Raw genomic sequence first — 13893 nt, 5'->3', positions numbered from 1 at the left:
ATTTATCTCTCCGTTACTTAAGTGTATCATCCAGAATGTTGTTACGTACATTATGTGTTACTGAAAAATGTTGTTATTTTTGGAGACTGTCATGTTTACAATTCCATCACGAATGTTGCCCAGTATCCAGTGTTTTCTGGCATGTGTCAAAAATGATTCATGATGCACTGTTTTCCTCTGAAAGTTCCATTTCGGTCAGGCTGGAAAATCCGCTCAACCAGCACTGAAAGACTCGGCTTCATCATGTGAAAGGTGAGCTCAATGGCATCTTTTAATCTGATTTTGATTAAAGGTCAGTGCAGGCATGCCAAGTACATAAGGTTCTGTGAAGCTAATGTGTGTGTGTGTGTGTGTTCATGCATGAGTAAAAAGCAACGGGAGGGAGGTGAAACCAAGTATTTTTGTCACTCGAAATGTCCATTTATTTAGTTGGGAGGCTTATCATATTGCATTCACAGTGTTGACTCTGGAATTCAAACACAGCTGAAAAAGTCTGGCATTCCTTCTGCTCAGTCTGTTTCATAGGCGTGCGTTTGTTTGTGTTTGTGTTTCTGGTTGTGTGTGTGTGTGTGTGTGTGTGTGTGTGTTGGGGGGGGAATAAGAGGGAGAGGTGTGGTATTTTACTTGATGGCCTCACACATATCCAGGCCCATCTTCACACAGTTCCTGGCGTGGTGAGGCAGAGACTCTGGCAGACCAGACACACAGTAGTAACAATCTCCCAGGATTTTGATTCGCATGCACTCGTTTTCCTGGAAAAAGAAGGGGGGGAAAAAGGTAACAAGGGGAGAGGAAGAAATGCACATTTGGTAAACCGCTTTATGAATAACATCATTGTGCTGAAACCATAATGAGGATTACAGTACTTTTTTACAACAGTTATATATCTTTCTCTCTCGTTAATCTCTTCCCCCAACATTTCTATTTCCGTTTCTCTCCCCCCTCTCTGTCCTCAATTTTTTTCCTTTCACCCCAACCAGCTGAAGCAGATGGCTGCACATATCTTGAGTTACTCGTGTTTCCACCGCCTTCCACCGCCTCACGTCTCCACTAGCGTAGTACCTGGTACCAGGTACTTTTTTAAGTACCTGCTCTGGCGAGGTTCCAAGCAAGCTGAGGTGATACTATGCGTGATGTTGCCAGACTGCCGGTCACTGATTGGTCAGAGTGCCATCACAGGAAGAGACGTCCGACACAAGAATCAAGCCGAACAATGCCGAACTGTAGATCAGTTAAAAAGACTTAACAACCCTAAAGACGTGGGTTAATCTCCAACGATTACCAGGAACATGTCTAAAATCTCGATATTTAACAGAGGAGTCTGGTGTATTTAGCGACAGCACTGCTGATCGGTACCGGTGACAGGCATCACAAACCCTGTCTCTGTCTCCCAGTCTGAGCTGAGTCTGTGCTCCGGTCATGTAGGAAGTACTGAACAAATAGTTTTAATTAACTGATTCTAATGATTCAGTTACACTGAAAACAACTGCTTTACATGTCACTAGTCACACACAGTTGTGTGTGAGTGTCTCCCGTGTAAAACAAAGTCACAGTAGTTTCATGCAGATGTGCAGTGATGACTCCGGCCACGTTGAGTAGGTACTTTTTTTTTGTAGTGGAAAACCAACCTAAACCGTGCGAGCTGGGACCATAGTGGAAAAGGGCCATTTGAGTCCTGTTAAAAGGGACTTTTTACTCTCCACTGCTGCCTAACTGTTGATTTTCTCCCTTACTATGTAATGTTCCTTGAGATAATGCATGTTTTGAATTGGCGCGATCCACATAAAATGTCATTTCATTTAGTTTTAACCACTTTATCGAACAGAAATGAAATTTTTTCATGCTCTTTTTCACCCCCGAAACAACTCTGACACACACGCAGTCACATTCATCAAGCCCAAAACCTAACACCCACACACATAACGCATTAGCTGTTATTCCACATGTGGGATGTGTAACTGCTCATCGTTTCGACCGGGGGTTTATATAACGCAAACCTCGGTCAGGCAGAAGAAGGACAGAGCTGCTGGACACAGAGCCGAGACAGCCTGTCTGACTCAGATATTTTAGACCCGAATCTCTGAGAACCCATGAGACGGAAAGATCCACTCTGAGCAGCCCACACTGTTACAACCTGCAGCTGTTAGTGGACACGACACTCTCTGAAGGTACAGTGTGAAGGCCGTCTGTAGCCGCCGCACACAGAGAAAACATTCATTTCAAGGTTGCACTTCCTGTGATTGACAGAGACCCGGTTCTCTCTTCAGGGTTATGTCATAATTAGCTGATCTGAGCATATAATTCAATTGAGCGTGCTTGGTTTATTTACCCTGAATTTATAAATTAAATGACATGACATACATACATTTTTGTGTCTGATAACAACATCGACACAATATCACCGAGCGATAATAACCAGGCATTTCATAAAACATAATACTCCGGCTGACATGAAGGAAGATATACATATCTCACAGCATGACTCAGCTAAAATGCTGCTGTTGCTATTTTTAATAAAAATGTTCTCACAAACAAAATTATTACACGGCTGCTTCTCTTTTTCCCTTTAAAGTGATGAACATCCTCTGTATGGTACCTATGAACAATACTGTACATGTGATCCTTCTCTTTCCTACTTTTTTTAAATAACTTATACCGTGGTACACGCCTGCTGACTCGGACTTACCTTTGCAATCTGGTCAAACTTGCCAAACAGTTCATTCAGCATGTGCACGAGTTCACCTGGCGAGCAGTCACTGGCGAGCCTGGTGAAGCCGACGATGTCCGCATACAGAATGCTGCAGAGAGCAAGAGGATACAACAACAAACAAAGCGCGGTTCAATCAGCGTGACTGAATAAACACAACCATCAAATAACACAACCTACATTCCATTGTCCTCCATTAAGAGAAGAATAAATTGTTTTTTTGCACCCACAGGGAGACATTTTATATGTGATGTGATTGGTTTGAATTAACTTATTAACACTAAGTATCTCATGAGTACTTTTTACTATAATCATGGCTATTAAAGGTTCTAGGCAACTGAGGGAATATTTTTATGACAAAGTGAAACCTTTTTATTGAACAAACCATGGATCAAATAGGTCTGAAATAAGAATCTGGACTAATTCACTGACTATTTGTTTTTATGACAATGAAAGCAGCTTTCAGAAATGATGTAAAATGGGTCTTCTATTTGCTACATGAGGGGAAAAAAAGCTAATAAACAAATAGCATTACATCCTCAGCTAAGACCCCTCAGAAGTAAGTCAAATAGATTGTATTTCCAAAGTTACCCTAACCCTAACACAGAAAAACTTCCCCTGCACAGCCAGAGCAAAAACAGGAGGTGGTGAGTTGTAAGAACCAAAATATCAGGATCAAAAGTCAAAAAAACACTGCTGACTGAAATGATTGTAGCTATAATCTGTTTTACTTCATCCCTTCTCATCGGCCTTTGACACAATTTAGGTTGTTGACATTATTTTATTTAGTTTTTATTGTGCTTTATTGTTACTTTTGCCCATGTTTTATGTCCTTTAATTTATTTAATTTGTTTTTTTGTATGTACTTTATTGCCTCGTGTGAGCTTTTATGTCTTTAATTTATTCTGTCTTTCATTTATTATTCTGTACAGCACGTTGGTCCACTGCAGTTGTTTTTAAGTGCTTTAACAAATGAAGTTGGATTGGATTGGATTACGTACTAAGTGAACATTTTTTTAACTCATGAATAAAATCAGTCAGTGTGCCGTTGTTTTTCACTTTCGCTTTTGAGCCTCTTGTAATTTAGCTTGCTTGTCCCCAGGATGAGACGCTATTGCAGCTAAAGACGTACGAGATGCAGAAGGTTCCCAGCAGAACCATACTGTCACCTGTCCTTGACTGTCGCTTCTTTGTTCTGGAAGGATTGTCTTTGTCACTGTGAGGAGGCCATGTGATGTTTTGTTATTATTGGACGGATAATAGGCAGATCAACATGAGGACACACACACACACACACACCTGGGGCCCACTTAAAGAGACATCGAGATATACTGTAGTTTCCCCCTGTGAGGCTTCAGCATGATGGAAAACAGGTTTTTAGAGGACATTCTGCAGAGAGGCTCTTGTGCTAATCCTGGATTTGTGTACTCTGCTGTGAAAACCCCACAATATAGAGGAGGATTTCGTCGAGAACAGAGGGCATACGCTTTTCTTCTTTTGGCAAAGTGACCCCAGAGTACAATTAGGGGGGATTAACTTGAATTTCACCGTGACAGAGAAGAGGGAACAAGATGATGACAAGAAAGGAAAGGTGAGGAAAGGAGGAGATATAAAAAGAGATGATAAGGGCTTGAGAGGAGCACAGAGTATAGGAGTAACTCAAATGTGAACGCAGGTAGTGAAGGGAGGACAAAAGAAGACAAAGGGTGAGCAGCGAGCAGGGGGAGGACAAGATGGTATAGGAGCAATCAAGCACTGAGATGAGAGCAGAAAATAATAACCTCTGTTATGTGGAGGCAGAAGAATGGAGAAGTACCTGACATTGGTGTGACGCTGCACGTAGAGGTTGTGGAAGTTGTTGGTGCTCTCAGCTCGACCAAAGTTGGGCCCCTGGAGCCTCTGGATGATCTCGGCTTTCATCACTCTGGCTATATGAGCAGGCAGTAAGGATAACAGCAGACGCTCCTAGAGACAGAAGAGAGAGAGGGGAATGAAGGGATTAAAACCCAGACGTGACAGAGTAGGGCAAGTAACATGTTTCTGGTGAGTTTAGATTTTATATACCAACACAAGGATACAGCGATGATGATGTAATAACATCCCAAAGGTGCTGAATGTAAGAAATGTGATGAATTATCATGATGTGTTAAAGTGGATTACTAACAACAGTGGTGCAGACAGTATGTTAACATTTTGAATTTACATTTGTAGGCATCACAGCTCTGTTAATCTTATGGTTTTATGGTGTTCACCTCTGTTTTGTCACTCTCGCAATAATTGCTGCGGCTTGTAGCACTTTACCAAACCCTAACAAGCCTCAGTGCCCCCCTCAAAGAAAATCTCGACCACAAGACGCAAAAAAAACAAAGGTCTGCAGTGGAGTTGCACTAAAACACTGACAGCTGAAAGTGCAGAGGAAGCTGTGTGGATAATTTTCTCCTGGACACTATACTGGCAAAACAGAAAGCTACAGCTAAGGTTAGAAAACAAGCGCTCCCCTCTCTCATACTTGTTGTTGGCGAACGTCTAACCAATATAATGTTTTTATAGCCTGTTATTGCTGTCTCCTCTCATCATCATGTGATAATTATCTGCTGCCGTTGCACTTTCACTTTCAGTCTCCAGTTTGCCGATTCATCAAATGGGTTCACTGATTATTATCATTAAAAAACAAAAGACTGTGGCAAGGTGATGTACTAGTATGACAACAGTTTAACGCCGGGTGTAAGTGCGACATCTCTTATTCCCGTGTTTTTGAAACGTTGGCAACCACGCTCTGTGTTGTTTTGACTGAATGTCATATGTTTTCCTTCAGATCCCATAATATGTTGATACAATATGAGTCAACCTCAAACAATGTGGTTGTGCAGGATCTGCACACTGGATCGTGTAACTGTGACCCACGGGTTCAAGTATAAAAATGTGTGGTGCATCAGTTCTTCTTGCTTTTTTTTGTGTGCAGCTGTGTATTGCTCTATTCTATTCTATTCTATTCTATTCTATTCTATTCTATTGCTCTCTGTGCTGTTCTGGTCTGTACTGATCAGCATGTTTCCATTTTCTTTGCATTCTGTTCTCGTCTCTTCTTACGCGATATAAAAATAGCCCATCTCAACCACCAGCCAATATTTAAAATCCTAAATAAAACGCCCCTCCCCATCTCACTAATGATGGTTCATTGGAGCTATTTTTTTCCATCACTGAGCACAGGAAACTATCGAGGCACAGACGATATCTTTGCACTGCAGACAAAAGCAGCAGAGTGAATCTGCTCATTAAAAATGACTTTTAAGCTTGGATATTAGATTATTATGAGCAGATTGAAGGTGAAAACGAAAGGACACGTGCACACACGGTGCGATCGACCTGTTAACAACGAGTTAATTAATTGCCAGAAAGGACGTGAACGGGTGCCACCTGAGGGAAGGTGCAAACATTTCAGACCAAATAAATAAACAAGTATAAAGTAGCAGTTTGAAAACACTGTAACACATCTACACTAGCACTAGAAGTGTCCCATACTCTCATCGATCACACCTACCTGACTGGAATAACTGCATTGTACAACTGCACAAAGTCCATTTGCTCTTTGACCTTAAAAAAAAATCCTCAAGAGTTTTAACGGTTGAGCTGTGGCAACACTGGAAATCTTATCAAGCCATGTCCTGTATAAAATAATCCGTTATCTAGGGGGGGGGGATAAAGAATTTCTGAGACTCAGAGATGTGAGATCCATCACCCATAACTGTTGTATAACCCTGCAAGATGTGGGTTTTTTAGCTTTAATTTAGCACAGAGCACATTGGATGGAGGCTTTTTTTTGAGGGTGATCGAGGTGCTCGGGCTCGAGTGTGGGTGTGTGTGTGCATGTTAGAGAGCGAGAACAGCAGCCTGAGGGGGTGTGACTCATAAATGCAGCTCACAGCAGAGAGGGTCATTACATTGTTCACACACCACAGGCTCATTTCCTAAAACACAGCAGCAAATTAAGTAGCGAGAGTGGATGGTGGGGGCTCGCGCTAAAAATAGAAACACACACCACCCGCACTTATTTACTTATTCAGCAGTGAAGCAAAATGAAAAAACTCCACTGTGAGCATGCAGTGGGAGCACAGCAGCCTGAAGAGACGCAGCTTCATTAACCATGTGTTTGATTAATGAACTAAAGTGATCTGTATTCAGTGGCTGAATGGGATTTGATGGTGTTTATTTAGGCGTTAATGTGCATGCTCACAAAACGTAAAACACACACACGCACGCAGTCGCAATCATATCCAACATGAAGACAGTTGCTGTGGTAAATATTTTGTAATTATTCAGCCACCGTCAGCAGCAAAACGAAAACATACGCAGACTTGTGGTAATGACTCTTTTTTTAACTGAATTTGCATGATTAAAAAATAAAAAACAAATATATTTTATGTGTTGATACGCCTACTCATAGGAAAAAATTACATTTGTGCTATATTTCATTTATCAATGACATATTTAGAGCCGCAACTAACGATTATTTTTATAATCAATTCATCTGTTGATCGTTTTCTCAATGAATCGAGTAATCATTTGGTCCATAAAATATCAGAAAATGTTAAAAAACATTGATTGGTGATTGCCAAATCTGGAAATGACGATGTTCTTGAATGTCTTATATCCTTTTTCTCTGTCATATGGAACATTTGAAATGCACTTATTGTAAGTCGCTTTAGATACAAGCATCATGTAATGTAATGTAATATGGAGCAATATATTCACATTTAGGAAGCTAAAACGATGACAACAAATCTTGTTATAATCATGAAAAAAGCTTCAAACTGATTCATCAATTTTCAAATGGTTGACGATTCATTTAGTAATCGATTAATAAACGATTCATCGAGTACTTGTTTCAGCTCTAGACATATTAGTAACTGATCATGTTTCTTCACCAGTTGTAAGGACAAGGAAAAAAACACAATCTTAGCTAATGATTATATGGTTAAAAAAACACCAGGTATTAATGTGTTATTTTATGTTTATATGGTTAGAAAGAATGTATCAACCAAATGTCTCTGTGGACATGATAAACTTATTAACTCCACATCCCTGACAAAGAAAGTAGATTAAATAGTTTGACAATAATACATAATAAGTATGTGTGAGTATCATTTCACAAACAGGCGATGGTTAGGTATTAACCATAAGAACACAGAGCATTTTCATTACTATGTTAAAACATGCTGTATATACAGAGGGTATAAGAATTTGCAATATAAAGTGTCTTATATTCTTTTTTTTCACACAACCTAGGTAATCTGATGAAAAATTTTCACCAACTATACAAACACACCTGAGCAAAAAGTAATATCGGATAATTGGTGAAATTTGCAATATAAAATGAATCATAACTTTGACCCAACAACACATAAAAAGACAAAAGAACACACACATATTTAATGCCTGAATATGTGACCTATAATCACACACCCCAGGATGTCCATATAAGTAGTTGTGTATTGTTCCTACGGCAATTTACCAACGGTGCACCTGTGGCACAGTGCATGAGCACTAAGGGTTAAAACAAGGGTATATTTTAATTGTAATCTTGTACTGGAACATTTTTAAACCACAGATAAAGTAAGGCAAGGATCTTACCCCTCATATAAATTCCATTCTGACCATCAAACAAACTTAACACATACCTGTTGGTGCTTCTCAAACTCTAGTTTGATGGGCGACTTGATGCAGTTGCAGGTGTCCTGGTAGGTCTGTTTGAGAGCCAGGTCCATAAGATGCTTGTGGTACGCTCCGGCCAGATTACCACAGGTGAAGATGATCACGTTCGCTAAGATCTGCCACACACACACACACACACATATATAACACACGCACAAAGAATGAGAATAATTCCAATTAGCAATAAACTCCAGATATGCTTGTAAATTCATAAACCCACTATTGACCTATTTCCATTTTAAATCCTGCATGATTACCTCATGAAAATTGACCTGAGGACACTTCAACTGTGCTTTTCCACCACTACATCAACGTCCGGCTCTTTCAAATGTGACCATGCATATCAATAGGTTGTCCTTGGCGCTGTATCCAAGGGCAATGAGCAACTTGACGCATGTTTTATTGTTGGTATGCTTTTCCACTTTGTATGTGTGAGAGCGAGGGAAAGAGAGGCAAATGGGAAGAGTGAGAAACCATCATGATTAGTGTAATCAGTGGGGTTTTTCTTGGATGGCTGATTGGGAAGAGTGTGCGTGTGTTTGTGTACACATGTCTGAAGTCGGCTGTGAGGACAATTTTAAATGTATTTAGATTTTTGAGGACATGTTGGTCGGTCCTTACAACTGTAAAGGTCTTTTTTTTAAGGGGTTACAACTTGGTTTCAGGGTTACTTTAAGGTTTAAGGAGCTAGGGAATGTGTTGTGGCTTCAGTGTCCACACTGAGAATGATCCTCAGTTAGCTGAAGACATTTCACCTCTCATCCAAGAGGCATTTTCAGTGCTGTTAGAACTGAATTTTAATGCTGCGGATGAACAGAAGCTCAAGCAGTAGTTTTCTGTTTGTGGTCAGGGATTTTGTGCAGCGGTGTCAAGGGTGCATTCAGTTACAGCAAGTGTTTTAGGAGCTGTTCCCCGAGTACATTAAAAGGCTGTTCATTTGACTCAGGAGGCTTTGCTGGATGTGCCGTGCCACAACGATGTAAGACATGTTCAGTGTTTTACAACCCAGACATTGTAAAAAGAAATGTGACTCATCATTGTTAATCGTCTATTGAACCACTTTACCACACTATTTGGATACAACAATGCCTCTGCTGCAACAAATACTGCAGTAAAATAGACTTACCTGCCAGGCTAAAGGCTCCAGGTCTGGGACGGTCTTGGCCAGACAGATGCTAAGGGTGACAGTGTGTGAGGAGCAGGTGATGGCGCTGGCGATAATGGCCCCTCTCATGGAGAAAGGCAGCATTGTGTAGATGACAAACACGATGAACAGGAAGAACGACACCTGAAAAAGGGGCGAAACGAGAAGATATCTGCAGGTGGGAGAAGATACTTGTCCAAATAAAGGGTTTAATTGAAGTGTTTTGAGATAAATATATACGAGAAAAACACTTCTAAGCATAGTGGACAGTCATTCTCTCACGTTACGTAAGGCTCAACACATTTCGGACAAATACAAAAAGAAATTGGCAGAATTTACGATCCATGCAAATAAAAAGATTTGTGCTCTGTGTTTTCATTCTGTCTGCTTTTTCGTCTAAACACAGAACACAGCCCACTCTTTCACACAAAGAGATCCAATGACAAACCGCTGATCCTATGATAAATTATTAGAGATGAGTGGGCCGCTCACTTAGTTTTGCAGAAAAAAGTAAATAAATAATGTGATAAACCGCCAAGAAAATCTAATATGAGGAGCACACAAGAAAAAAAAACACTGAAGTCTGAAACAGGAGATACTCAATCATGTGGGAATAAATGTCAGTGTGCTACTTCACTGTGGAAAATAATTACATGCGGTTTCTCGCATCTTTACTGTGATCCGTCCGTTCTCCTTTGATGCTGCCATCCGTCTTTGACTCCATTGCCCTCTGGTCTGCTCTGACCCTGTGGACGTGTGTATATTGTGTGTATGTACACACACATGCGTGTTTCTTTCATGTTGTTTGCATTGATAACTCACATCGATAACCTTAACCTCCTCCTGCGGCTGCGTGCCTGTCCACTTCCCCCTCAGTACACCCTTTCCTGTTTGGTGGCGATCAGATCCAACGTGTCACGGTTCAACGGGGATACCGGGATGAACTCTGACCTTCCTGCCTGTCTGTTTACTTCCTGTGTCTTTCAGGTTCAGAGAAATTGTCCGCGAAACAATAACATACTGAGTTTGACAGCTTGCAGTAACAAAAAAAAACACCTAAAAACAAACCTCAGTGTGGCTCAGATATCAAGAATTCAAGAAGTGCATCACTATCTCACAAAATCAGCTCGTGACACAGCGAGGAGTGAGGACTCCTGATTTTAACCACTTACTATTATTTACTTAGAGAATAAAAACAGATTAAATCTACTCCTGGATATCTTAAGAATGATTTAAAGAGATAAATCAAGGTTAGACTTTTTTTTGACACATATCAACACGGACTTTGCTGAGCCCAGTGCTTTTTTTTTTTGTCATTTAACAAAAGCCTTGCCTCATGAAATCTATGCCTGCTTAAGTCTACAAAATCTTAAGCATGTCTTTGACTCTTTATCTCACCTTTAAGGCAGCCTTTTTTTCAGCTCCATAGATGAAATGATCATTTTCAGGAGCTTTAAGAGGTACGTTTGTGTCACTTGAGTAAACCTGAACGAAGGATTTCAAACGCAGACGTCACAAAATAAAACGTGTGAATCGCTGTACATCACTGATATTCTCTATGGACTTTGGTGTGGCGAGCGAGCGCTTCACAAACTTCTTTTTTCCAGCCTAAATAAAACTGAGGAACTGTAGCAGGCATAGATTCTTTAAAAGAGCCTTTTGTTAAAGTGGCTAAACTCATGTTTTCAGTGAGAGCAAGCATTTGTGTCTCAGAAACTGTGGGCTGATAACGTGTTAATACCTCATACAACCACGCTCTCTTTAATTAAGCCTATAAACAATAACTCCTCTCCTGCAACATTGTGCAGGCAGAGCTCTGCCTTCATGTTATTGTTGTGCTTACACATTATAAACTGTAGGTTATAATTCATAGAAAAGCTATTACTGACACCGCTGACGTATTGTGTTTGATCAAGCAAGAACATCTAGAACATTGGAAGTAAGTAATTGTTTGGCTCTTTCTAAAAGAAGACCTGAGCACAGAGAACACAGATCGAGGTGTGTGTGTGTGTGTGTGTGTGTGTGTGTAGGCTAAGACTTTTTTGTTGCTATGGGAAACAACATTTGGAAGAACGCTGACGTCGCAGTATGTGCTCTGTGTATCTCGCCGTAACCCTGAACTCCCACCTCAGATGGAGGCACAGGGCAGGACAGCTGTAAGAATAAGGATTGGCAGAGCAATTTACGCTGCATCACCTGCTTCTGTCTTTCAACGCGGGCACCCAGACACACTCCATCTCTACAGCACTCCAGCCTGAATCCTAATACACCGCCAAACATCTCCAGATGGGAGCTGCCGCTATCATCTCACTTTAGCTTCCTCAATTACTTTCTTCTCTCCCTCAGACAAAAGCAGCACACGCTTACTTCTCTCCCCGATCACATGATGGAAACGTCCAATACTCGTCTGCATTTCACTATACCGGGGAAAAATAGCGGAAAACAGTGTATACGTTGAGTGAGAGGATAATGTGACAGACTAATGAGGAAACCACGACATTCCTCCACTCCAGCAAATATTACTGCATTACTGCATTGACCTGAACCACATATCAATAGTTATTGGTTTACCTAATCAAGTTGTGCTTTGTTATCCGGTGAGGACATTGACTTTTGTGTCACCAGGTGATTATCTCTGTAAACAAACTCTCAATAATTGCTTTACCGCAAATAATGAATGAATGAATTAATGAATTAATGAATGAATGAATGAAAAAGGAAACTGGAGATTTTCTTCCAGCAGATCATTTTTAAAATGATTGAATTATTTAAATATCTTCCAGGCTAAAAAACGGCCTAACGTCCAAGCCAGACACGACTTGGACTGCACAGTATGTGGTCAAGATATTTGCAAGCATATTTGGAGTTGGATGGACGGGTTAAAAGTGAATGACCGAGCAGTGCATCAGCCTCTCTCTCTCTCTCTCTCTCTCTCTCTCTCTCTCTCTCCTCTCCCTTTTTTAGGCCCTTACTGTTATTAGCTCTGTGTGTGCTCCATCAGACAAGCTGTTTTCTCAGTAATCCCAATCAATCCAGCCCACTGAAAGCAGCCTATACTTCCAACTGTTCCTTTTCGCCGGATTTCTGCTCTCCCAACAAATTTATTTCTTGCCTTGTCAGACAGAAAAACAGAGGGTGTATATATATATATATATATATAGAGAGAGAGAGAGAGAGAGAAAGAAATAGACGGCCAGAATAAACAGCCAGACAGAGAGACTGACAGGCTTACAGTAAGATAGATAGATAGATAGATAGATAGATAGATAGATAGATAGATAGATAGATAGACAGACAGACAGACAGACAGGCAGGCAGGCAGACAGACAGACAGACAGACAGACAGATAGATAGATAGATAGACAGATAGAGGTGGAGGAGTCAAGAGAGCAGAACAGAATGATTAATAATGCAGAATGATTATGCTCTCACAGGTGGCTGATGATAAAAATATCTCCATCCCAGAGGAGGCAGAGAAAGAGGTGGGGGTGGGGTGGTTTTGGTATGATGGGGTTGGGGTCTAACAGGAGAGGAGGATGCAGGTGGAGAAGCTGGGGAGAGAAAATGGGATTTGATGAATAGGGGGAGACAGGGTGTTAGCATGAGAAAATAGGATTCCTAAGACAGAGAGAGAGAGACACAGAGAGAGAGAGAGTCTGGCACTGAAAACTAATGTGTCTGTCTGCTGATCTGCTCACCTCCAGCTCTCATCAGGCCTCATTAACACTTGTCACATGTGGAATTAATTTGGTGCCCCACACACACACACACACACACACACACACACAGAGAGTCGTGTATCCCACATCAGAAGAAGATAAATGGACTTCATTTCAATGTATGCATCGACAGACTTAACCTCCCCTATAACACATACAGTGTGTCTGTTTGTTAACAGTCATATTAATAGGTAAACAACTGACCTAATGTTGAATTGAACATTAATGGATCATTTTTGATCACATTGAGCGGAAACAGACAAAGAGCACAAGGACAGACAGACAGAGCTCATGTTTTCAACGAACATCGCACGTCAGTGAGTTTGACATTTATCTAAACATAATGGGACAGTGGTACATAACAGGTATACAAACCTCCTACATCTAACTGTCCCTGCTCATGTTAAAATAAATACAAATTAGGCCAAGTCAAGAAAAAAAAGTGTGTTTTGTAGCTTTGCCAACTCAGTTGGTGCAGCATTTAAATACTGGGCCAAATTGAAAAGAGCCTCTCAAAACATGACACAGCACTAATGTGAGCCTTCAACTTTAAATGCTTCAGATTAAAACTGTTTCTTTCAAAAAACCCTGATAACAGGAAATGCTGAAAA

The 13893-nt window shown here is 40.7% G+C and overlaps 1 protein-coding gene across 5 annotated transcripts in view; it reads right to left on the bottom strand.

The window, feature by feature from the left end:
• Positions 1-13893, bottom strand: part of adcy2b (adenylate cyclase 2b (brain)) — a 59634-nt gene that overhangs the window by 31540 nt on the left and 14201 nt on the right. For 4 of the 5 annotated variants that reach the window (XR_009234083.1, XR_009234084.1, XM_058619836.1 and 1 more), the window contains exons 5-9: positions 9546-9707; positions 8386-8535; positions 4524-4672; positions 2687-2798; positions 625-752 (exon numbers count right to left, since the gene is read on the bottom strand). Coding sequence is in view for 3 of the 5 variants with exons in the window: in XM_058619836.1 (XP_058475819.1) it covers positions 625-752; positions 2687-2798; positions 4524-4672; positions 8386-8535; positions 9546-9707 (701 nt within the window). In the remaining 2 variants the exon portion in view is untranslated. Of the gene's footprint in view, positions 1-624; positions 753-2686; positions 2799-4523; positions 4673-8385; positions 8536-9545; positions 9708-10216; positions 10282-13893 lie in introns of those variants that run through there. The other variant, XM_058619838.1, reaches the window with a different exon arrangement.

This window comes from Solea solea, chromosome 20 (genome assembly GCF_958295425.1).
Source record: "Solea solea chromosome 20, fSolSol10.1, whole genome shotgun sequence".
NCBI classification, from domain to species: Eukaryota; Metazoa; Chordata; class Actinopteri; order Pleuronectiformes; family Soleidae; genus Solea; species Solea solea.
Note: the sequence above shows the minus strand (reverse complement) of the source record. Positions and strands in the feature narration are given on the sequence as shown.